This window comes from Phyllostomus discolor, chromosome 7 (genome assembly GCF_004126475.2).
Source record: "Phyllostomus discolor isolate MPI-MPIP mPhyDis1 chromosome 7, mPhyDis1.pri.v3, whole genome shotgun sequence".
Classification (NCBI taxonomy): domain Eukaryota; kingdom Metazoa; phylum Chordata; class Mammalia; order Chiroptera; family Phyllostomidae; genus Phyllostomus; species Phyllostomus discolor.
The window spans coordinates 58,654,729-58,681,402 of NC_040909.2; the positions used below are offsets into that span (position 1 = coordinate 58,654,729).

General features: G+C 39.6%; 1 protein-coding gene across 22 annotated transcripts in view; it reads right to left on the reverse strand.

Moving 5' to 3' along the window:
* Nucleotides 1-1,232: 1,232 nt before the first annotated feature.
* MAGI1 (membrane associated guanylate kinase, WW and PDZ domain containing 1) overlaps nucleotides 1,233-26,674 on the reverse strand; it is a 604,195-nt gene continuing 578,753 nt past the window's right edge. For 9 of the 22 annotated variants that reach the window (XM_036031533.1, XM_036031528.1, XM_036031530.1 and 6 more), the window contains 8 exons: nucleotides 25,290-25,482; nucleotides 22,405-22,695; nucleotides 19,280-19,483; nucleotides 11,992-12,085; nucleotides 11,799-11,859; nucleotides 10,719-10,862; nucleotides 8,270-8,408; nucleotides 1,233-4,280 (listed from right to left, as the gene is read on the reverse strand). In XM_036031533.1, coding sequence (XP_035887426.1) covers nucleotides 3,493-4,280; nucleotides 8,270-8,408; nucleotides 10,719-10,862; nucleotides 11,799-11,859; nucleotides 11,992-12,085; nucleotides 19,280-19,483; nucleotides 22,405-22,695; nucleotides 25,290-25,482 — 1,914 coding nt within the window. In that variant the 3' untranslated portion in view covers nucleotides 1,233-3,492. Of the gene's footprint in view, nucleotides 4,281-6,165; nucleotides 6,255-8,269; nucleotides 8,409-10,718; nucleotides 10,863-11,798; nucleotides 11,860-11,991; nucleotides 12,086-19,279; nucleotides 19,484-22,404; nucleotides 22,696-25,289; nucleotides 25,483-26,674 lie in introns of all 22 variants that reach the window. The other 13 variants (XM_036031529.1, XM_036031535.1, XM_036031547.1 and 10 more) reach the window with 6 other exon arrangements.

Consider the following 26,674-nt stretch of genomic DNA (forward strand, 5'->3'; position numbering starts at 1 on the left):
GTCTTAACTTTCACAGCACAGCTTCTGGTTTCATATTTCAAAACACTGGTGAGCACAATTATACTTGTGAAGTACCTTGAGCCATATTGTTCATGAACTTTTTCATTAAAATAGAAGGTCATCCTCCCCATTTTGAGCAAGAAAATATTTATTTTGATTGGAATATAAGAATACTGATTGCTATACAGATAATTCCTCCTCCTCCTCCAAAAAAAGGTCTTTCACTGAGGATTCTTCTGATTGTCAGAGGTGTGCTGTTTTGCATTTATTCTTCCCAACTCTGAGGTGTGGCCTTTTAAAGATGAGGAAACTGAAGCTTAAAAAAAAGTTAAGGAACTTGCCCATGATCACAGGTAGGAGGTGATAATGCCTTTTGTTTTTGAAGGCTCTTCTTATTACCAGGGTTCCAAAGCTCTACCATGTTCCTCAAACTTTCCTGAGCATACAAATTAGCTGGGGATCTTGTCAAATGCACATTCTAACTTCATAGGTTCTGGGTGGGACTTGAGATCCCACATTTCTAAGAGGTTCTACAGTGATAACGAGGCAGCTGGTCGATGGACCACTTTGAAGTAGCTAGGTCCCACACTGCTGCAAAGGTGTAATTCCTTCTCTGTGAAAGGAATGGTGTATTTCAACCAGCTGGAGCCAGACACTCTCACTTGACTACCTAACATTGATATATTTGAGACAACACGGAGACAAGAAAGATACCAATCCAGAAGCGGTAGTGGTTATGGAATGCATACATTTCCATGTATTTTTACAGTAAAAATGCATTAAAAATTCTTTCACAAAAGAAACTTAAAAAATACAAGTAGGGTGTTGAGTCCCCCCTCCCCCCACATTCTTCCAGGCATTAACTGTGTAATGGGTGAGAGGAAAATTTCTAAATTGTTTGATTTTATTGTACAAAATACTCATCCATCATCTCTCATCAAGACATTTACATGAAGTGGGGGATTAGGGAAAGTAGGCTCACAAGAATCAGTCTCCAATTTAAGGTTACAGTAGTTTAGAGAAAACTATATCTTTCTGTTTAGTGCATATTCCCGGTACAGTACAGTTATTTCCAAAGCAAATCTGTGTGGAATTCGGAGGAAACTGCCACACCAAAAGTGTTCAGATTGAGATAGGCGCAGGTGGGTAGCACACAGATTTTCAAATGTCAAATGTCATCTTTGAGGACAAGAAAGACATCAAAATGTGAAGTTCAGGACATACTCCCCAAATCTACTTTGATTTCATTTATTTAAGACTCTGGACCACAACTGAGAGCATTGATCATTTAACAACAAAGATTTTGCTAGAAATAGTGAGAAAATTCCTAGCAGTGGAACCTTAGGAATAAAGTCCCCAAGTTGGTTCTTTGGAAATGGATGAAAAAGAACATCATTATTCAGTTGTATTCTTTCTCAGCCTTACTGCTACAGCTCAATGTATGCTTTCTATGGAACACTTTGAAAAAAAATAGCAGTCACAGACTTTTCCCTCTTTTTTAGATATAGAATGTTCATTGTCTGTTCCAGGAAATGAACTTGTTTTGTGAATGTCCACACAACTACAGCTACTCATTCCAATGTTATGTATAAACCCATAAGTCAAATAAAGCTATGAACAATGTAATATTTATATATGCATAGTGTTTTATAAAAAGATTGGCCCACATACTGCTTTTCATCAATAGAGAAACAGCATTAAATCCATAGCACACTGCAAGAAATGAGTGAAGAACAGAATGCAAACAAGTGCTTAATAATTCACAAGCAGGCTCACCATGGAGGAAATGATGATATTCAAACCGACTAAAGCTTTAGAGAATTACTTACACAGTCTCCCACTTTAAAACAGCTTTACATACCTGATTTAGTTTACATTAAAATATATCCCAATTGATTTTTTTCCATATTCAGAAATATGAACACATCACATTCCTCATACTTAAATGTTTTGTCATAAATTCTCTTTTATACAGGAAAAAAAGGCAACATTTTTTTAAAAACAGGCTCTATTAATTACAATTTTTAACTCTGTACACACAATGATTGGCTGGTTTTCTTCATTCTTTTTTTCCCTTTTTTAAAAACAGTACCATAAGAACAACAGTGATTGACTCGCAAAGTTTTGTGTCTGTATGGAAAATGCAAAACAGTACTACAGAAATACACAATGTATTGTAAGCAGCGGTTTGCTATAGTGGTCCAACAAGTACAAGCAAACATTTTGGCTCAGCTAGGCAGTAATCCATTTCAACCACTTCCCGGGGCTACAGCCGATCCAACTACACCTTATGTGGGATTGCCAAAAGAATAGGTCTTTTCTAAAAAGGAAAATCATTATGTTTTGTTGTCTGTCCCGAAATTCAAAGGACAGGGTCATGAAGACATAAGTTTGCCAACTAGTTCTACAACCATTGAGATCACGTCCTTTCTCCTTCATTCATTCTGGAGACAGTTAGTTTCAAAGGGAAATCAGCATTTCTAAGAATAAGCACCTCCAACCCTAAAATTCAACAAAGAGCTAACTCCACCAAGGCACATTCCCTTCTCCCCAATTTGGCAAAGGGCAGCCATGGCCTTATGCTAAAAAGGGGGAACATAACCTTCTGTATTGTGGACTTTTATGGCTCCTTCACACTGGGCACATTGTCCTTCACTCCATCTACTCTTAAGCTTCAAATCAGACATGACAACACAGGTGGTGTTAGTTGGTCCATTCCTTCCAGTAGTTGACTGAAGCTGTGACAGCACTGCCTTAATGAAATCTTAGTAGATGTTGGTGATGCTAATGAACCTGACCATCTGCACTTGGATAATGGTGGCCAACCTTCTCCTCTCTATGCCTTTCTATGGCCAGGGGGAGTCCAAACTGTTTTCTGAACCAACTATGACTCAACATAATGTTTTTGTGTGTGCCGTGTAGGTTTCCTATATCCTTCATTTGCAATAGTAGTCTCTTCATACAGTTTGCTTGATTTTAGGATCATTGGCAATCCTAACCCATCTAGAGTTCTCAGCTTTTACAAATATAGCTTTGCTTTTTTATTTAAAAGGAAATCTCCTAACTACAGTATAGCACTACATCATTACATAACAGTCTATATCAAATTAATTAAACTTAATAACGTCCCTTACTTAGTGAAAATGATCAACAGCCCTATTTAATCAGGAGAGAGATTGCCCTAAAAAGGGAACAATTCTTGACAATTCTACAGTTCATGTAGAAACAAAATTTATATCCCTTTGGGGCAGCATTTGGCAAATAATTTCCAAAAAAGTATGCATTTAAAAATACTTTCTTTAATATTATACATCAGGCACAACACTTTTCATATATATTTTTATAAGATTTCAAATGCATAAAATGTTTGTTGCTGTTCATAGGATCATCAGGTGTCAGATGCTTCATTAGGTAAGAAACTAAAGTATTTCAGGTTTGTGAACTTCCTCATAGAACCTTTGACATGGTAAAGGTTGGAATGTGACCCAGAGCTCAGATACTGAGGTCGGTGCTGCATTCTTTGTAAGGCCTCCTTCTCTGCTCTGGGGGATGTCTGCAACTTCTGCTGGCATCCTGCTTCAGGCTTGGCTCTTCTCTTTCTCGTTGGCTGACTCTGTCCTCTCTGTTCCTTTTCTCAAGAGACCGCTCTCGCCTCCGCTCGGGGGACCTCGCTTTCCTGCGGTCAGTCGATTTTGCTCTCCTTTCGGGCGAGCCCCCCCTCCTTCGCTCTGGAGATCTTCTCTGATCCAGGAGCCTTTCGAGAGACCTCCTACGGCGGCTGGGCGAGCTGTCCTTTCTGCGGGTGGGTGACCGATCTCGCCTCCTCTCAGGAGAAATCTCTCTTCTCTTGTCGTGCCTCTCCCTCCTCTCCAACGTGTTGTCAGCGCTCCGGGTGCCTTCCCTCCGCTTCTCTGGGGACCTCCTCGTGGGGCCATTGGTCACCAGCCGCTCAGGTGGGGCTTCTCTTCGCCCCTCGGACGCCCGGTCCTTGGGTCGGCAAGCCCCGCTGTCGAGTGTCCTGGAAGTTCCGTTCCATGTGTGGTGCTCGTTGGGTTGTCTGCCATACTCTCGGCTGCCTTTTGAATCTTTCGCATGTGCCCGCTTTTCCCCATGTGGTGATGATTTGTGAAGATCGGGTAGATAACTGGACTCCAATGGCGGGTGCGGCCTGCGGCCGGCCGGCCCGGGCCTCATTTCCGGGACACCCTGTGCCGGCCCGGGCCTCACTTCCGGGACACCTTGTGCACCGGCAGAGGCGCCGTTCCGGTCGCTGCCGGGGTCTGCAGGAAAGTAAATGAGAGTGACATTTGGGTGAGAAGAACCTTGGGCTCCTGTCCCCACTTCCACGCTTGAGCTCTCATTAGTGACAACAAACACACAACTGTTACAGCGGTCAGAATCAAAGCCAGCTGAGTCCTGGTTAAGTGTAACTGCAACTAGTTCAGTTAAAAACTAGTGCGCACGGCTTTTAGGGTCTACCCTACTGTTCTCTCTACTCAACATATATACGATTAAAGGAACTTAGAACATAAAGGCATGCCCTTATCAATAGTCTGTCTGTCTATAGGTATCTACATGTATCCAAACGCTCCCACTTTACCCCTTGCTCTTCCCCCACCCACCAACCCTTCTCCCTTATCAACCCCTCCCCTGTCCCCATGAAAGAAAATACTTCCTTTAAAGAAGACTTTTAAAAATTTTACTTAAAAATGATCTGGGCATGAGGGAACTCTCTGGGGGAATGTTAGTAGCCTATGTTTTGATCTGGGTGGTAATTAAATGGTTGCACACAAAGGTGAAAACTCACTGCACTGTATAGTTAGGCTTTAGGCATTTTATTGTATGCACAGTATACATCTATTTTAAAATATTTTTATTTAGAAAATAATAATAATCCAGGGTGGTGGTTGGCTCTATGGAGCCAATACCATCAGATGTGGACAACTGGCAAAGGTGACATTAAGTGAGGGTCCATTTAACATTTTCTCTGCCCTTGCCCATGTTTATGCAGCTATTTAATTTTGTGTGAGTTTAAGAAACTTTTTAAAATATGGAGTTTTCTTACAGATAAAAAGGAGTGGAAGGGAGATTGTGAGGGACCCAGCTTACATCAGATGGAGTTCAGATAAAGTCTTTAGCTTAGGGGCACTTTTCTTTATACTCAGCCATCATTCCACCCATGAGCCATGGAGTTGCTGGACTGCTTCTTATAACATCAAGGTATCTACAGATTTAAAAGCAGGGCAACACTCATGGGCTCTGGTTTACTATTAAACTATTTAAAATAACAGTGTGCATGTAGGTGACATCCTGAATTTATGAGAGCTCTCTCAAAGCATAGCTACTTTGTTACCACTGAACTTGACAGGTCCTAGATACCACTACACCATTTTCGGCAAGGCACTGGTGATGGTGTGCTGCAGCATGGTGGGCAAACCAGGGGGACAGTAACAGAGACAAAGTGGATGCTCTGAAAGATCTTTCATGAAGCAACAAGCTCAATAGTAAGCAATCTGTTTCATGAATAATTTCCCAAAACCTTAGGTAGGTGTTAACAAAAGTAGGAATATAGCCTTGAACAGAGGCTGGCAAATTTTTTCTGTAAAGGGCCAAAGAATTGATGTTTTTGGCTTTGCAGGCCACTTAGTTTGTTACAACTACTCAACTCTGGCACTGTCATATAAAAGCAGCCTTAGACAACACATAAAATGTGTTGTGTTACTCAACTTTACTTGTAAAAACATGCTGTGCACATTATGGCCCATCAGTTGCCCTTTGCCAAGAGACAACTGATCAAGCAGGAAATCTCATCTTCTTGTCTAGCAAAGCCCTATATATACCTACATACCTAGGTGAGTGCTCTGTGATATGATGTTTGTTTTTCTTAATGCAAGGTAGGCTATTAGAATTAATACAAGTCATTTTAAGATCTGGGTGAGAGGAGGTACTTAGATCATTATCATAAATCTAGCCTTGGGGTTCCTTACACCTAACTTTTAAGATAAGGGACAGCAAGACTTCAACAGGGTCAGCGGTGTACTTACAATTCAAAGAACGCAGGGTGCTCAGAATGAATTGCCAAACATACCAAAATAGAGCTAAGCAGAAGCAATGAGGAAATTAGGCCACAGCACAGAAACACCTAGTATTGATTGAGCTACAAACCGTAGTTTGATTATGGCCCATAAGGTAGAAGCAAGCCTCCCCGAGCTTTTCATTTCTCATACATGCAGCGATATTAGGAGGTATCATCGCTGTAGAAGGGAGGGGCCAGCACCAAGAACAGTCAGAGAGAAAGAGAGAAAGAGAAAGAGAAAAAGTTGAACATTTAGATTCCCTATAACAAAGAGGAAAGAAAAAATCTGCATTTGTTAACATAGGGCAAAGAGAGTTTATTTGTCCAGTCAGACAGTCTAAGGCAACACTCAAATAAGGCTGCAGAGACCGCAATCAGAACAGTGACGTTTTTAGACAGCCATATAAGGTGACTCGAGGACCCAGACAATAGATGCATCCTTTTTTCTTTCTTTTTTTTTTTCAAACAACTGGAACAATGACAGGCTGGCATAGGAAAGCATTAACAATAAACAACAAAAGAACAAAGTCCCTCCCGCCCCCCTTAAGACCGCGGCAGTTAAATTAAGTACAAAAAACTCATTACAAAAATAGCCTCACAGAGAAGCAGGTTCCAATCAAGTCAGAAAAATATTGGAACTTAACATATTATAACCCATTTGTGAGTCTAATCAATAGAATTAGAGAGATTTAGTCCAAATGACACATGAGACATTACAGCAGCACAATCCTAACATGTTCAACCCTTCTTGGAAAACCAAGTATTTAAATGATCTTTATTTCTGGCCCAAAGAACATCTGTTAGTGTTGGATTTTCATCCTCAGTGCAACAGACATTGGTTTTGAGAGGGTACACAGGTTACTGACGGTGACTCTCAAATGGAATATCACATCCAACAGAAGCATAGGGAAGACAGAAAAGGAAACAATGTTACACAGTTTCAGTGGCATCAATATACCTATCAATGGTTCAGTACGCACAGCTGTAACATCTTAGTGTTGTCAGACTACCTTCCCCGAGCGTGGTTGGCTACAGCTGAGGGGGCTTGATCTGATAACTACCCATCCCCCACCTTGGGCCCCTCATACGTTGCACCTGTATGAATGTACAACACCTGGGAAGACTATCCTTCAAAGGAGTTATCTTGTCCTTGAGCTGCATCTGAATTAAGGATCTCAACAGGTCCAAAATGCAACTGGGAATTGTGCAGAATGACTTTCAGAAAAGGGTGGTTACAGATAAAATCCCTAATAAAGGGGACTGATGTACGTGGGGACCATTCAATCACAGTTTCTATAGAAACTTTTGTAGACCTTTGGTTGGGAAGAAAAGCCCTACATCTAGGGCATAGCTTTTTTCTTTTTTTAATTTTTAAACAATAATCTCAAATAAATAGGACATAATTATTATAATATATAATATTTTGCCATCAGGACACTAAGCTAGGTAAAGATCATTGCTGTTTAGTCAAATCATGTCTATAGATATGACAAAGGAACTCTATGTATAATCTGGCTTTCCCCATAGGAAAGGTATAATCATGTGTTTCCCTCATGATGGGCACTGGGAATGTATTTCACCTTTTATCATTTAACATCATATGGCTAACATATCAACAGTTTTGTCTGTTTTCTAGTAATGGGCTCAGGTGGTTTGGGTTGGGGCAGGGACCAGAGGTGGGGATGCAGAAGTGTTGTATACAGAGCATAAAAGGAGGTAAGCAAGGCCCCAAATAATCTCAAAGTTTCACGTCTCATAAATAAGACATCAGGTTACCACAAAAGAAAAAAAAAAAGAATTGTGCCTCAACATATCACTCAGGAAACCTGCTTTCCTGCTTCTTAAAAGGAGTATAGTCATTTTGTGCTAACAATTGGATCTGAGAAACAGTTTGGCACAGTTCAAACAATCATTCCTTCGCTCTTGGTCGGACTAGACAAAATGTTCTCTCTGATTATCAGAAAGGGGGCTATAAAGATCTTGTCTTAGGCCATGCCCCAGTCCATGTAAGCAAGCAAAAGGATGAAATGTGTAGAGATTTCAGAACAAACGAGGCAAATAATCACATGGTGCGAAAGGCTGGTAAGACACTGGTGAATAGGGAAAACAAAAAGACTTTCCTGCTGTAGTTCTGAAGACAAATTCATGGAGTCATGCCAGGGAAGGAAGGAATGTTTTCATAGTTTGACCCACCATATTCTGGTACTGAGCCGTCTCCCCGCTTCAGAGACAGACGCACTCTGCGGCCACCATTCTTAATCAGTTCTATAGCCCGAGAATGCTTCATGTTTTTGGTGGTTTCACCATTGATCTCTAAAATTTCATCACCGATCTGCTCAAAGCAAGAGAGAAAAAAGTGAAAACACCACAAAAGAGTTTCACCAGCTATTGAAGTGTTTTATTATTTAAAATTCTTTCATTTATTGATTACCTAAATACTTATTGAATGTACCCTAGAAAATCTATGGCTTAGGATGCAACAGTGAAAAAATCCCTGCCCTGATGGAGAGGACATTCTAATGAGGGAAATACAATTAACAAGAAAATCAGAAAATTACATCTATGTTAGACAGTATTAAGTGCTAAGGAAAAAACTAATAAAACAGTAAAGGGAATATTAATTGTTGAAGAAAGGAGGATGTGGTAAGCAGCTTCTGCATGGCCCTCAGTGATCCCCACCTCCTTATATTCACATCCTATGTAATTTTCTTCCCTTGGAATGAGGTTTGAAATTGGTGACTTGTTCTAACAAACAGAATATGGCAAATATGATGAGAGGTCGGTTCAAAGATAAAGTTACGAAATGATTCTGGCTTTTGTCTTGTTGCCCTCTTTTGTTCTCTCACTTGTTCACTCTCATGCATGCTGCCCTATGGAGTCCATGCTAAGGACATATGGGAGGCCCAGGCCAGCTGCCTGACAGGCACTGCATCCTGCTAACAACCCTGTGAGTGAGCTTGGAAGCAAGTACTTCCCCAGCAGAGTCTTCAGAGGAGATGGCAATCTGGCAGATATATTAACTGTAGCATTTACTATGTGTTAGCCTCTATTCCATGCACTGGAGATAGAGGAGTAAACAAAACAGGCCAGATCCTTGCTGTCATGGAACTTATATTCTACAAGGCTTTGGACTTTTAAAGTCCTGAATTTGTGCCTATTGTTTGTTAGCTAAGTGACCTTGCCCAAGTCCTTTTAATTTCTCAGAGTTCACTTCCTCTCCTATAGAAGGAGATGATAATATCCCATGCTTATTACCAAGCTAAGGATTTGAAATTGGATAATACATGTAAACATGTCTTGTGATCTATATAGCAATATACAAAATATCATGATCATAGTATTTCATTCAATCAGAAACTCTCTTAAGTGACTAAAAACATGAAAAAGCATATCCCATATGTGTTTGAAGTTTAAATAAAAGAAATATATACCAGTATACAGGGTCCAGCACAAATAATGCCTTTTTTATTACAAAATCATAAGCATGTAATTCTGTAACATAACAATATCACACTGAAGCACATCATATGACATTGTAGGTGAAATGCTCAAATTAAAACTATAAATCATTACACCCATATTATTACCTTACCACCCACACTCAAACAGGTGTTACTTCTGCCGGATCCTGTATATTGACTTGTACAGGCACCAATTGTGCATGTATGTGCATGAAGAAACTGATATGCAGTTTGATCCAAGAAACTGTATTTTAATTATGTAACACTTTTTACTGTTGAATTTTTTAAAGCTGCCTATGTGGTCTACTTCTCCAATGGAAAAGAATATGCATGAAAAAATTCAATCCGAAGAAACTTAAAATTTAAGATTGTGTCTTAAGTACAAGTATTAAGTTCCCTACCCTTGGTCACTTTTTCCCTCTTTCTGCCCAGGCCCAGTTTCATTCACTTTTTTCTTTTCCTGGCCTGACTCCTGATTTTTTTTTTTAATTTGCTGCCAATTGCTTCCTATGTGTGTGTCTTGATCTATGCGGCCTATCTTTAGCAAGCACATGATTTTTCTTTTTGTAGTCATCTAATCTGCCAAGGAGAGCAACACATTCGTATGCAATAACAGATATTAGATACCTAAACAGAGCAGAGTGGATTTTTGTATTTAAATTTTGTAGCTTTGACTACTATAGAGTGACCCTGAATATTCATGCCATGGAGTGACTGTCCCTTTGCTGAGGGTCAAATGCTGCTGAGGCTAAGGTAAGATGGCTGGTGACTAGCTAGTGACCAAATGGAGCTCACCACCCAAAACCTACAGAACTACAGAGCTTTCCTGCTCTCTAGGCATCCTGGTACACACCGGAATTCCTATCAAGTGACAGGTCTGCCTCATGAGATTAAGTATAAGGAGTATGAAATGATGTTCAGAAAATATCTCCTTCAATAATTTTGTAAGTAATTTTAATCCTCCTTCCAACCCCAAAGAATTGAAAGGGTTCACTGAACTTTGGCAGCTACCTCTAACTATGCTTCAGGGAGAGATTTATAATAGGGTGGGACTCGTATTTTGATTATCCTGAAAGCTGTAAAAAATGAAATTCTCATAAAGAAGTTTCTAGCCACATAACATCCAAAAGTCACTACAGATGATGTATTTACTTTGACTCTGAACTCCTCTTCTGACTTACCCTCATCTTTCCACACCTTTCTGCAGGACCATCCTCTGCTAAGCGCAGAACATAGAGGTCCATGTTATACTCGCGGCCCCCTCGAAGACTAAAGCCAAAGCCCTTGGCTCCTCTTTCCAGTTCCACAGTGTAAAACTCCTGCTCCTATTTTAAAAAAAATTAAATGTAATTATTCTGGGAGAACTTGTATCCACACATATTTTTCTCCTTCTCTTTCCAAACATTCTCTATTATGATGATTTGACCAAAAGCCATAATCACTATCCCCCTCTTGGTGACCCTCACTTGTTTATTAATACCCATTAACCTTAGAAGTTTGGAGATCCAGAATTTGAAACATCCATGAGTGTGCCTGTAGACTGCATGAGAGCATGCACATATTAAAATTTAAATCGCTGGAATGGGAGTAAGTGGGAGAAAACTACTTGAACAATGATTAAAATAAAATTAAAAAAAAAATTTAAATCAGTGAGGCTGCAATTCTCCATTTATTGTGGGAAAATTCATTACATGACATTCTGCAAATTGCAGGATGTTCAGCCTCCCTGTCCAATGATCGAAAAACGCCAGCAGTGCTCATTATGAGAATACCAAAAGGCTTGGAAGGCCAGTAAAAAAGGAACCCGTTTAACTTTGTATTGTACAATGTTTCCCAAATTGGCTTCACCTGCTATTTATTACTTGCATACCCTCCATCACCACTGTAAGGGACAGTTGTTTGCTCTATGGGTCCCACCTGAAATTCACAGGTCTGAGACATACCTGAAGAAAAAGACATCTTAGCATAAATGCAATTAGGAATACCATGAGCAGGTATCAGCTGTTTTGCTCTTCCACTGGTCACCATTTACAACTTTTTATTTTGTTCCCCCCGAAAAGGATATCTAGAAATATTTTTCAAAGGTAGTAAAATAAAATGTCATTTCCTAGACAATCAATGTGACTCCATATTTAGTGCATTGCCTCACAAAAGGTTATTTATTTTCATTGAGGTACCTTGTAAAAGACACCTCATAAAAATAGCTTCAGAAAGCTGGAAGAAACGTACAAAGCAAACAGAAAAAAAGAAATGGCCCTCACCTGTGTTGCCTGGGGTGCTTTGAACTCAAACTGAGATTCTGGCTTTGGTTTGGTGGTATTCCTGCTAAAGTGAAAGAAATATATAAAAGCAACCAGTGGGGAAACTGAGAAAGAATGAACGAGGAGTGTCATCATGCCAGGAGTTACTTTTCCCCCCTTTAAACTAACAAAAGAAACCGCAGCCATGTCTGACCTGGTCTCCTGGGCCCCTGGCTGAGGAGGGGTGTGTGTGGTGGTGATGGTGGCAATCTTCTCCGCATTGGTTAGCAAAGTGGCATTCGAAGACTCTGTAGGATGAGACAGAGCACAGTGAAATGTGGGCCCCAGAGAAGACACTGTCACACTAGGAGGTATCCACAAGCCCCATGTCTGAATGACAAATTGGGCTTCTTTGTCACCATTTCAAGCAGTTCTGGCTTCAATTTGTCAATAATTAAGACTTTAAAGTATCACTTTAAGATACTCTATGATGTGAGCCATGTAAACCCCATTCCCCTTCTTCCAATCAGACATCCCAATAAAGGAAATAGTTTGCCCAAGAAAACACTCCCCTAAAGCTGCATCCAAGGTAGGTGTCTCTCACTCCTCCCCCATCAGTTACACATGGCAGTCCCACTGAAACACTGTACTGCACCAAAATGACTTCCTAGAATTTCACGGGCTGGTAATAAATATCTTTCCAAACATTTCCTGCAATTTATTAGTGATATTTAATTAATCTTTAATTTTCTCATATGAATGTCAAATTTAGAAATGTGCAGTGTCTTGTTAAAAAACACACCATCTACTTCCCCATTGCTGTTAACGAAGTACAACGGAAAATGTGGAGTTCTTGACAGATCTCATCTAGTATCACTCATGAGAAATTAATTTTAAAATCTGCACTTGTTAGAGCTAGAGTTTGTAAATATAAGTTGTATAAATTATGAAGCCACCCTAACATAATAGATATGATTATATTCCTATGTAAATTGACTTTCTTCTCCACTAACCACATTCATATGCAACTTCATTAATCTCTAGAAGTGTGGAGACCCAGATGTTGGAAACATTCATGCACATGTCTATACACTGCACACCAATGCACACATTAAAATGTAATCATTCATATAGTAATAATTATATATTCTTTTAAGAATCATTTCTCATTATGATCAAGGCAGACAGCAAGCAACTATGAGCAAGTTGCACTTATCTTTAGGTTGACTGTTGGAACATGGCATAAGTTTTCTATTCATGAAAATGCTAAATATGATGGTTAGATTCTAAGATTTGCACATAAATGCTTGTTTAATTCACAGTGTGTCAGGAAGTCTAGAAGTTTCTAGAAGTCCTTTGGCTTATAGGAGGCACTCTAATGTTTATCAAACACATATATCTACCCAAGATGTATAACAAAGTTTCTGTGGGGAAATGTTAAGTATCCCCACCTGGGATACCAGGGCTACATTTCTTTTCATTACAGTCCTATGTGAAAAGACACCCCTCAAATCCCAATCACTTGTGGTCTATCTTCCATTACGTGTTCATTTTCCTTACACACAGTTCATAAAAGCATGGGCTTGAGACTGAAACCCAGGTTCAAATCCTCCTTTCCTCACTTATCAGCTGAGTGACTTATCTTCCTCATCTGATAGAAGGGGGCAACGACATTAGTTCCCTTGGAAATGTGTGAAATTCCACACATTTCCTGCCATACAGTAAGCACTCAATACTTATTTCCGGAAGGCCTGGCCCTTGCCACTGCTTCTACTTTTTATTTACTACTGTGGAACTTGTATACATTATTTAAATTCTCTGCACAATGAGAAAGTCAAAATATGATTTTAACAGTTTGTATTCCAACCATAAAGCCCATGATTGTTACAGCCAAGGTACAAGTTAATAAGAAAATGTAACTGGATCAAGTGAACTGAAATGTGTATCCTGCTCCTGCATTAGGACAATGTTTCTCACAACCTGTTTTGCCAAATGTTTCTGCAGATTCTGAAGGAAAAGGAACCTGTGTTCAATTAAGGGTGATACTGAACAGAGAGAAATGTTCCTGCATGTCTGTGTTTTCTTTCCTAAGGACTCCTCCAAACCTTTAATCATGTCACTATGCTTTGCAACCCTTTGAGTAGGGGAGGTGAGGCTTCTCAAGTTTATTGGGAGGCAGTTTAGCATAACAGTAAGTAGGTCAGATTCTGAAGTCAAGACTATTTGGCTTTGCATCCCAAGCTCTGCAATTACCAGCTGGGACTTTAGCAAAGTTAAACTTTCTATGCCTCAGTCTCCTCTACTGCACATGTGGGAGAACAGATATATGTTAGAGAATTGGTGCAAAGATGATCTGAAAGAAAAGTGTGTGTGATAATGCCTAGAACATAAAAACTGCCCCCAAAATGCTTGGCAATTTTTACTGGTAGTATGTGTTTATTACTGTTATCATAATACTAAAAGCATATTTTTATGATTGCAGTTAACTGGTACAGTCAAGGTGATAAATTTAAAATATTTCATGAAGTATAGCCCACTGTGCACATACAAAGGGCTAACACTGCACAGCCTCTCATTATGATTTACCAGGCATTTCATAAACACTTGTATTGGACCTTTTAAAAAACTTGATATTGCTCACTGTGATTACATGTATGGAGACTCTGGGAAATCACAAGGTGGTCCGTCCAGGCCATGGGGAAATCATAATCAGGATACCAAAAAGGATGTTCTCTTATAATTACAGTGATTATAATTACTGAGTTGAGTAGGGGTTTCCCTTCAGAGTGCTTGTGTGTTTTGGAAGCCAGAGTTCTCCAGGCAGATCACATCTCAAACAATTTTTCTATTTCTGCTGCTTTCATGATTGCTGAGATATAAAAGATAACTACTCAATATGCATTTTAACAGAACTATTTTATTAATTTCCCATCTATAATTCATTTGTTATTTTTCACTGATTTGTATGCAAATCTGTTTTGGTTGAAGCTAAACTTCAAGCATTTAAAAAATTAACATTTAGTATGCAGCCCTGGCCGGTGTGGCCTAGTTGGCTGGGTGTCTTCCCACGAACTGAAAGATGACTGGTTCAATTCCCCGTCAGGGCATGTGTCTAGGTTGTAGATTTGGTCCCCGGTTGGGTCACATGCAAGAAACAACTGATCAATGTTTCTCTCTTACACCAGTGATTTTCTCACTCCTCCTCCCTCCCTTACCCTGTCTCTAGAATCTATAAAAGAAACAAAAATTAATATGCAAATGCCTATTTGAGCTTCTTGAATTTCCTGGTTGTTTCTCTTAATCTAGGAACAACCACCATTTCCTAATTACACTGTGCCAAAAACTGTGCCAGGTGCTGTATCACATGCGTTATTTCATTATTTATTTTAATTCTCACAACTCAATGAAACATGTGTAATAGTACCCCCATTTTATAGATGGAGACTCTGAGGCTTAGAAAAGGCAGGCAATATACCCAAGGTCTGGAAACTTTTAAGTTTTCATTTAGAATGAACCAAGATTTTAAGTGCTGAAATTCCCCCCACTGTTTTAAAATAGAGGAATGAAGCCCACTATCATAAACTCATAGCTCTATTCCAAAGTAAAATTTACTGCCTATAATAGAAAAAATATAAAAGAAGAGCCTGATATAAGAGTAGGCTCCAGCAGCAGTACTGTGAAGGAGTGTCAATGTATTTGACTTTTAAAACTCCAAGGCAGAGGGCCAGATTGGCTGCTTTTACGATAAATGACAGAAAGTACCCTACATCCTTTATTAAACAGTGTTTACACCTATATTAGCTCCCTCAGAGGAATGAAAATGGATATTACTATACTTTGCATAGCAACTGTGCACCAAGAAAAGCATGTGGGAGCTCTCCAGGTGCTGCCACAGTGCTGTGCTGAATCAGGGAACTAACTTCTGACAGCAGCATCTATCTGGGGTTTCAACATATCTCCATGACAAGAGATTACAGTACTAACCTTGTTTCCATGGTAATATCCTTAACCTCCCATATGGAGTCCACATTACAAAGCCAAGCAAATCAACAAAGGATACAAACATTCCTTTTATAAATATTGTAATGCACAAACACATATGTAATAAACATCTGAAGGAAGCCTTTGGGAGACTTTTTAAATGTGTGTGGTTGGAACCCTGTTCTCTTTGCCCAAGTCTATGCTAGCATGATGTCCACAGAGCCTTCTATTAAGATGAAGTCACACTATTCTGTGCCTTCACCAAGGAAATTTCGATACCTGTGCTGCCAAGCCCTACCTCTTATTTAAGCAAATACTTTGAATCAGAGTGATAAGCACTACAAATTTATGACCATAATTTAAATAATATGTTTTTAAGCTCATAAATATTCTCATCATCTTGAACTTGACTCAGTCTGATGGTCCCATGTTAGCCTGGCTCACTCAGGGTCTACCCTATCTAATTAAAGTCTCATTTCCATCCAGACTTCAGAGAGCATCTCTATACAACACAAGTGGTAGGAAGCATATGTGGTCGAGTTTGTCAGATTTCAAGTTCCAGTTCAGTATAGTCAGGGGCTGGCTTTAGCTCAGCAGGTAATTCCGGTCAAGCTTCACTTAGTAACAGTACAGTCAGCTCTTCTCTGGGCCTTTCTGTGATGCCATTATGTACGTCCTATCCTGTACCCTTATCTCATAGGAGAAAAGGATCTGTCCCACCCCACCCCCACCCTGGTCCCAGATATAGTAAAAGCAGGGATCATGAGGCCTCCCCTGGTCTAGGCCTGTCCAACATCTAAATGTCACAGAGATTTTGTTGGAGGGGGCTGGCAGAGAGAGAAGGAGAGAGCAAGATGGAAAACAAAGTGAGGAAAACTATAGACCCAGATACGTGAAGTTGTAGAAAAAAAAAGAGGTGAACGATGATAAGAAGAAAGAATTAGGCAGCATAAGTAAGAGAAAGAAGTGGATTTGGAGGGGTTCCAAGCACTGGCTAACCAAGGGTGCATCCTCCTGAAATGCCTCCTAGGATTTCTGAGAATAGTTCTCTGGACAAGATGGATTTCCAAGAGATTTAAAAATCATTCTGATTGAGAAATTCAGTCTCCTCATGAGGATCACAAAACAAACTGCCTTTGGGCTACCTGATGAATTAAACATTAGAGTGAAAGGTCTGATGGAGACCAGAGAACACCTCCCTTTCCTTACAATCCAACATGTCTAAACCACTTTCACAAAGAGGAGGTGGTACCACCATGCATTTCCCTTCATCAAAGTGTAAAACCCTCCGGGGTGGTTCCAGCCTCAGCCCAGAAATCTAACTCCCCTGCCTCAATGCTAATTTCCAAGAAAGCAATTTTTGGCCCCAGTTACAAGATGAGTATCACAAGCCCACCTCTGTCAGACTTGACTGACTTCTGGCCTCCAAAACTTACAGAATAACTGATGGAGAGTTTTATTACTATGGCAACAAATTCCTTAGTGTCTTGGATGAAATTGTGAAATTGCATCCTTAGCAGTGCATCAGTCCTTAACTATATTGTATCAACTCCAATGTTTATTTCTTCTAAACAAAACTCTCTGTAGATATTTTTATCTGAAGTTCATATTTTTGAAATATTCAAGTTTAAAAAATGTCTTTTCATTGATAACTATTATTGGATAGTTCACCATGCATTATATTTTTTGTTGTTCAGGTTTTCCAAAAGTATTTTCCATTGCACTTTTTAAAAATCAAGTCAACACTTAGTACATGCACAGTAGTATAAGTTGTTTCTGTATATTTTTGTCTTTCCTGACTTCACACTTTTTTGCCAAGCCCTTTCCTCAAGGATGTGCTTTTTTTCCTTCGGACACTGTCATTCTACATAAGGCTGACCAATATAGATTCAGCAAGTCAATTCCTATGTCCAGTTCTTTTGGACTAGTTTTTTGAAATCTCTCCATGTGTCTAAATTTATATACTACATTTGTCTCTCTCAACCATTTCTTATTTACTTTTTCTAGTTTTCTTCATCCTTTCCATAAGGAACTTATGCTCTATCATCTTGTGATCACTTTCCTAAATTATAATAGCTTTCCAGGGTGGTGAACTGGTAGAATGGACTCCAGACCCGAGGGTCCATTACTAACCATGCATTTGAGACAGTCTGGACCATCATTCAAGGAGCTAATTTTTCCTCAATGTTTGGTATGGGGCATTTTTGTGCAAAGCAAATTCTTTCTTTTTGGAACCAACAATTTTCAATATTATTGTTCGATTTTGGGTTTACTTTTTTTGAAAGACATAGTCTATACTACCCAATTGTTAAATTATAAAGCTCACTTTCTAATAATTCACATATGAAAACATTCATCTGGTGAATTATGTTTAGATAAATATCTCTAATTTTTAAAATTTTACATATCAATGGCATAACATTTGTATCACACTAGCTCTATAAAACCACATTTTTTCTTGAGAAATACTGACTTTTAGAATGTATATTTTATTTTATCACATGCATAGCAAAAATGAAAAAAGACAATGAAATATTTTGGGACATGTAATCAGTTTCCTTCCAAGGGCCAAATCTACTTTAAATGAGGTCAATATTCAGGACTTAATTCTCTGAAAAACCTATACTTAGTGACATTAGTGTATCAACTTCACTTTTATTAAATATGAATAATACAGTGAATATTGACATTTTTGGCTGGATAACTTTTGGGGGGGGCAGTTGTCCAATGTACTGTAGGATGTTCAGAAGCATCCCTGGGTCTACTCATTATATGCCATAAGCATTCACTCCAGACAATGCCAAATATGCCAGGGAGCGGAGGTGGGGGTGGGGTGGGGGGAACATCACCACTGCTGGAAAAGAACCAAAGATCTGCATTTAACCAACCAACCAAGAAAGAACTGGCCAGTTTAATGTAGAGATAACCTGTAATTAAATAAAAATACACAGACTTAATTCCTTCTTTATTCATATGTAGAAGTTAGAAACAAATCAAGGCTAAACAAAACCGCAAGACTCTCCAAATTAAATAAAAAATTAGATACATTCATTTACTCTGGAAAAAAAACACTACTGGCTCTGCACTGACATTATGTCATTATGTAGGTTTTGTGATGACACCATATTATACAGTTAAATTTTAGTAATTATTTAAAGAAAAATCCTTAGTGATTTCCAGATGGAATATTAGGAGGTCTTTATCACCTGTATTCAAACTATTAACATTGTTTTAAAGCCAAGCGCACCCAAACCAAAATCAATTGGAGAAAGTTGAAGACTTTTTTGAAGTGTTCATATCTGTAGCAAGACAGATATTAAAGGCTAGAGGATGAAGTACAGAGGGTGAGGTAAGGGTTGGTAACAATGGCTCACATTTGTTTGATGGGTATGCTCCCTTAAGGATGGATAAGGCTGTCTTAAATCAACACTATTCAATTACAGGAACACTAATGATAAAGAAATCAAGAGACAGAGATATCAGAAAAAGAGATACAGAGAGACACAACAAGTATACTTTACCATCCCCAGGAATGATGCGGAGGGTAACTGTGTTTCCTGCTTCTTTGATTAGGTTGACAATGTCTGAATGGGACTTGTTGGTGATGGAACAGCCATTTACCGCCAAGATCCGGTCTCCTACTTTCAGCTTGCCACATCGGTCAGCAGGGCTCCCCTCAATAATCCGACCTATTTTGTGAGGCATAGCCACACATGCATTGCCTGCTTTGATATTGAGTTTTAATTTTTTTTTTAAGTTACGTGGGAATATAGTACAGGGAGGAGAAAAAGGGTTGAAAAGGGAAAGAGAAGGTTAAGTTGTTAATTAATTAAAGCATTAAGCAAATGTTATTAAAGGAGAGCTCTGCGTCGATGGTCAAAACATTGGCAACACTCAGGGCATCCATGTAAGAAGCTACTGCCCTGACCTGCAGTTCTTCTCTGACTCCAGGGGAAAACCCCAGTGCCCCTACTTAAATCAATTATAAAATTTGGGATACTTAGCAACTTCAAAGATTCTGAAGAGCCCCAAGATAACTTGCCATTGGCTTACTTTAGGACTTCAAATGTAAAACCCAGAGCTGGGATGGATGCTTTATGTACTCTGTGTCTGTGTCACTTCGCTTTTGCCAGCTGTTGTTTAATCTTCTGCCAATGTTTTGTTCCTTCTCCATTTAGAAAAATAATCACTGGGAGTTTGGTGAGGCATGAGTCTGCTAGCACCAAAAATTTCAACTGAAAAACACCTACTAGACAAACACTTAAACTTCCTGCCTTCTAGCCACAATGAAGAAAGCTCTAGAAAACTAGAGATGAGCCAAGAAAGTCCCCAAGCTTGACATCTATTTTTGCTTTTACAACCCTTGATCAACCAGCCTACCTTGTGTGCTTTCAGGGTAGGGCCCAAATGCCTCGTGAGCTCTGAAATCATCCTGTATCCTCCCGAAAATCTCAAAGGAATATGAAAACCTAGTTCCTACTCACGCTGAGGACAGTGATCCAAAGCTTGGTTCATATCATTCCTCAGTACTTTTTCTTTAATCATTGCCTTTCACATTATCAGTTTCTACTCATCTATAACATGAAAAACCAGGATGAGTCCATTTGAAGAGGCAGGTTTATTGTGCACGTTGAGGGATTCCAAGTCTCAACCAAGAGCATTGTTAACCTCTGAGAGAGGTGGAAAATTGGTTTTGAAGACTCACACAGAGTTTTCAGCTAACCGTATATTAGTTTCCAAGTTTCTCACTCATATTCACCAATTTTGGGAATTTGTCTTTCTGGGGACTGTGAAGACAGTTATGCAGTTGAGCCACCTTTTGGAAAGTGTAACAAAATTAACATGGGAGACGCTGAAACTAAGCAGGCTCTTCCAGCACAATTTGGACCTTGAGGATAAAATGTGTGGGAAAATAAGCTGTAATCCATTTGAATTTCAGCATATTTGCCTGAGCTTTTATTATTAGATGTAACATTATGTCAAAATAATTTTTTAAAATGAAGTTAGATTTTTTTTTTCTGAATCCAACAAGCAGGTATGGTAGAAAGTTTCATACTCAAAGTCAAGGTCTTAAGTTTAGCCCATCTCCAAGGACAACCCAAATGAGAAAGGTATCAAACAGCAGGTATGTAGAAAACTCTGTATAGCTTGAAACAGAAGTCTCATGCAAGGTATGTGGGATAGTTTAATTCATTCACTGTTAAGAACCAGAGGAAAACAATCAAAGACCAATTGTGAGTGAAGACATTCAATATTCATTAAATAACACATAGCCTTCCACCTCCTGACATACCTGCTACTTCCTTCTAAAAAGGGAAACTGAGAATTCTGAAATCCTAAGAACATTAAAGGGTACACGGGGACACTAAAAATGTGGGTCTGAAGTTTCACTTGGGAGTTGTCACACCCCCTGCCTTTCTTTTTATTTTTTAAATTAAACAGAAGAGTCTCCAAAATTATTTTAAAAACAAAAGATCCTTGCCTTGATGCCATGTCACCCATCCATGGATTATTAAAGTAGCTCACAAAAGCAATGTTAGTCATGGGTGTTTGTTACTGCAGCCACACATGCACAGACCTGCTGACTCACTTGTCTCCTTGTGGACAAGCCTTAGGGAAAACAGGGTTAGCAGGAAGCAACAGAGGCAAGGGAGTTCTACAGAAGGAGGAAGCTAAAGGGATGGAACTTGTAGCTGAACTCAGCCAGCAAGTGCCCTGGGTCACTGCTCCTCATATTCCTGGTGAGTCATTTGGGGATAGAGCTGAGGTACATTTCAAAGCCTGCACAGCCCTTCCTGCCTCCCATTATATCAGCAAATATGCTTGGGGAATAACAAATGACTTTTTATCCAATGACGGTGGATCATTCTTGGAGTACATATTTATAATCCATTCAATTGGAAATAGATTCGTAGATTAGTAGTTCCTGGAATCACCTCCTTTCCTCTTTGTGTCTGCTGGTGCACCCAGAAGAGAGTTAACCTTTTGAGAGGGTGACAACTGAGTTTCTCTATACTCTGCTGAAATCCCTAAAACATGGATGAGACAGGGAAATCACCCTTGTTAGAGTTCAAGGGCAATGAAGACAAATGACTGTCAGATTTGAATTAGACTCCTAATCATGTGACAGTAAAAATATTATTTAAAATTAAAGTTAAAAATTTCAGACGGGGATACAGTAGGGAAAGGACACATTTCCTTTGGAAATGGAAAGGGCATTTCATATAATATTGTTATTCCTTACACCTCTAATTTTTCCTAAGCATATTTTATAGCCATATGCTTCTTTTAAAAACTCTCAGACTTTCTAATGCTACTGCTATCAATGATATCTCACCCAGGACCTTGCAAAAGGTTCTTCTTGGCAAGAATTTCTCACTCTCTATACTGTCAAGGGGTGGTTCTGCAAATTTCATGCAGATTACACTTATGCTTTAGGTTGCTGCAGACGTGTTTACAGGTGTTCAGAGTGGATGCTAAACCGTTACCAAAAAAGCCCTTCGACCTCCAGGAAGGGAAAAGCTACCAAATAAACTGCATCCCCAATTAATACTTTAATTACCTGAAGCAAAAAGCAGGGAGGCATTTCTGTTAATGATACTGGGGAAGAACTTAATGATACTGGGGAAAAACTGACAGCACTCACCGAAGGTTGTGCCTGCCTCAGGCCGGCTCACTGAGGACACTATGACGAACCCGAAGCCCTCGCTGTCCCCGCGGCGGATCTCCACGTCGTAGGGCTGCAGTGTGCTCACCACACCGCTGCCCCCTCCCCCGCCACTGCCGATGCCGCTGGTGCTGCCGCTGCCTGAGCTCACCGTGTTCAGGGAGTTCTGACTGCCCTGTGGGGTGCGCTTGTCCTCCGTCAGGGAGGCGGGCTGCGTGCTGCTGTGGTGGGAAGAGGCTGGCGAGGGCACCTCCGTCTCTGCTTTGGGGGCTGTGCAAACAAAGTATGTGCCTCTCAGTAACCTGGCTGGGCCCAATGCATGCCCGCCATCCTTCCTCCTCTCCCAACTGTGTATGGGCAAGAGGTCAGGAGGTTTACATGGCCTCACAGAATCCAGATAGAAGAATTTCAAACGGCTTATCTTGGGAAAAGTATTTACTTCTCAGTATTTACTGACAATGACCCATGGAAAAATGCCAAAAAGGACAGCCAAATCGTTTCTCATCTACAGCACGCTAATGCATCAATATCCACACCCAGATTCCAGCTGCAACACTCTGAAGTGTTCCCTGGGCAAAAATCAAAAGCAACCCAGAGGAAGTGCAGGTGTGCCCCATACCAAGGATGACCCCTATATCCTCGCCTCAGAGAAGTGCCCAGGGCGGTACATTAATATTGCCATTACCTAGAAGTGTCAGCCTACTCAGCTTTCCAAACATTTTCTGCTTTTGAGTTTTCCATCAGGCAAGAGATGGTAACTGACAGTACCATTGAGGTCGCCATCCTGTGGGAAATCTGACAATATCTGTCAGAGGTATACTTCCTAGTTTCCAGGTGTCAATTATCTGCTCTGATCACACACTGGATCCATCAGCCTCCCTCAGCATTCCCGTTTTATAAAATCCCAGTTTGATTGCTTTGTCAGGTGACAGGGTAAAGCACTCCTAAACTGCCACAATCGTTGGTGGTACCAATTTATGTTTCATGACAAAACCAAAATGTGTTGTGCATAGCCTTGGATAAGACTACATTTATTCAAGAAATCTTGGCCTTCCCTAGATTTCTTTTTCATTGTAGTAAAATAGAAACATAGAATTTATCCTTTCAACTACTTTTAAGTGTACAGTTCAGTGGCATTAAGTAGTCACACTGTTGTGAAACCATCACCATCATCATCTCCAGAATTCTGTCACCACCTTCCCAAACTGAAACTCTGTACCCATTAAAGTCCAAGTAACTTTTTCCCTCTCCCCCAGCTCCTGGCAAACACCATTCTACTTTCTGACTCTATAAATCTGACTACCCTAGGTGCCACAAGAAAGTTGAATTATGTAACATTTGTATTTTTGTGACTAGTTTATCTCTTCATAGATTTAACATCTTTGACTGAGAGCTAAATACCCCAAATACTTAAGATTTTAAAAATAATTCTGAAATAGACAAAAATCACATTGTTCTACTATTTTTACTTAGTCCAGTGAAGTTAAAAAGTTTTCATCACACCTCAAAAGCTACTTGTGACTGACTGTTACTGGCAGCATGGAATACTACTATTTGCAGAAAGATTCTGAGGCCATAAGTGAGCACTAGGGACCTAAATGATTAACATTTTCCCACAGCTGCAGTAGGCAGGACTCTCACACTGGAACCTGACATCTTCATTCTATAATGAATGATATACCATTTAAATGACTTACACTAGCTTTTTTTTTTTTTAATTTATTTATTTATTTATTTATTTATTTATTTATTTCTGGGGGTGGGGGAGAGAGAGAGAGAGAGAAACATTAATGTGCGGTTGCTGGGGGTTATGGCCTGCAACCCAGGAATGTACCCTGGCTGGGAAGCGAACCTGGGACACTTTGGTTCCCAGCCCGTGCTCAATCCACTGAGCTACGCCAGCCAGGGCAGTTTTTTTTTTTTTTTTTTTTTGACAAGGTACCAGTTGATTTTATCTGATAAGTATTTATTTGACTAATATTAAAACTACAGAGAATTCATATTATTTCATATCACACTTCTTCAGTAACTCAACTGATACCACACTGCTTCTACGGCCTCCTGAGTTCCGTCTTGGACATTTGGAGGTGGGGGCTGCAAACAAAGTTTAACCACCAACAGTGTGCTTTCAGGGAGCTGGAGAATCAGTGGCAAAGACTGACACATGGTGAACTGTCATTACCTGGCAGATTCTGATATAGGAGTAAACCCTGATTCACAAGAATGGCAAGAAGTGAATGCTAAAATCTAGAGGCACTTGGAGGAAGGAGGGACTATCCAAGGGTGTCACAGAGAAGGTTATATTTGAGTTGGGCCTGAAAGGATAGGTAGTATTTTGAGAACTCAAGTACTTCGAAGCTTGTAGGAGGAATGAATTAAGTATGACCTAGAAAGGGGCAGCTTTATACCTTTCCTATAGAGGAGAAAAAAATCTTGCATTAATAAATATTACTGTCGACAATAGAGTAACTTTTTATGAGCTTATTTTGTGGCACAAACCTAATTTTTATTCTCTTAATTTGAAGTTACAATGCTCCTGTCATAGTGACCTCTTTTGTTGAAAATTATCATCGGATGAAGAGGACAGCAAGGTTCTAGCTGGCGAGGTGTTGGGGGAAGTAATATAGTTCCAATTAGCCTTCTAGAAGTCTTGGCTGAACAGGTACGAATGGCACATTGAAGTACTTTTGAATGACAGTAGTTTTGCAGTATTTGAGAGAAGTAAACTATCTGGAAATTCTGAGCTTAGTCACATTTGCAAACATTTGCTAAAACAGATGCTTGAGGAGGCAGATACAGAAAGGGGTCCTTTTCTGTGCATGAGGTGACAATGCTCTGCCAGAAGGAATGAATGAGAAACATACCTGAAAATACCACTTTACGCCGCACTGTGAGGTTGACATGGCCTTGCTTGGCGGCTTGTTGCATAAGCTGGACCACAAGCTGGTGTGATTTTCCAATTACTGGTGTCCCATCCACACAGATTAATTCATCCCCTGACCTGAGGCGGCCATCCGTATCAGCAGCACCCAGTGGTACGATGTGACCAATATAAATCTGTTGAGTAATTGGAGGATGGATAAAACATTGATCTTTTGGTTTGCTATTATACTGACAGCCTCCATATCTCTGAGAACATTTTAATCCATTCATTCATTCATGTCTGCATCTGTGCCAGAAACATTCACTGAGTGCCAATTGGATACTAGGCATTGTGCTAGTACTACAACAGTTTTCACAAGGTGGGGAAAAAACAAGTTTTTCTTATCTGGTTCCATGACACTTATCTGTGGTGGTGATTCTCTTTTTTATCCTTTGCAAAATTAAATCACTTTTGTTTGCAAAATCCTTGTTCCTTTTCTATCTACCTAAGGACCCTTCTTTCAGAAAACTCTGCTAATTATAATGCTACTTTCTTTAAAATCAAGCATTGTGACTTGCAATAGCAAATGCATAATAAATACTTTTAAATAAAGAAATGAATCAAGCAAAGTCTGGTCTGACACTCCCATTTCTGTACTCCCAGCACCTGTATCCAAGCAGTCTTTATGCAGTGCCTTGCTGTTGTATTTACTTTCCACTAAACTTCAGTTGAAATATTGTGCTTTCCTCGCCTTCTTGTTAGGTAATAATACTATAGCTACCTTTGCATGGCCTGTATAGTTTACAAAGAACTTTGACAAAAAGACTTGTTAAAAATACGGACTCCAGAATCAGACCCTTTCCAGTCCTTCCATTTGCTAACTCTATAATCTTGGGGAAGTTAATTAATCTTTTTATGTATTCACTTGCTGATTTGAAACAGTGGGATAAATTCATGGATTTGAAGGATAAATGAGAGAATGTATGTTAAAATCCTTTGGCATAACATCTGGCACAGAGTAAGTACTCAATAAATAATAGTTATTTTTATTACGATGAGAGAATTAATACTTTTCTTTAGTTTTCTTTTCCCCTTTCAAAAGGATTCTGTGATATAATCCTAAATTCATTCTAAAGATGAGGCCCAGCAAGGTTAAATGTCTCCTGATTCTTTCTCTTCTTTTGTAAAGAGGGGGGTCCTACTTTCCCTAATCTCTCATGATGCCTTGTGAAGTGCTCTCCCTGCTGGTGCTATTCAATACATGAAGGCAGTGGCAAATCTAACAGAATTGGCCACTGTTTTCTTTCCTTTTTTTTTTAAGATTTTATTTATTTATTTTTAGGGAGGGAAGGCAGGGGGAGGGGGAGAGAGAGAGAGAGAGAGAGA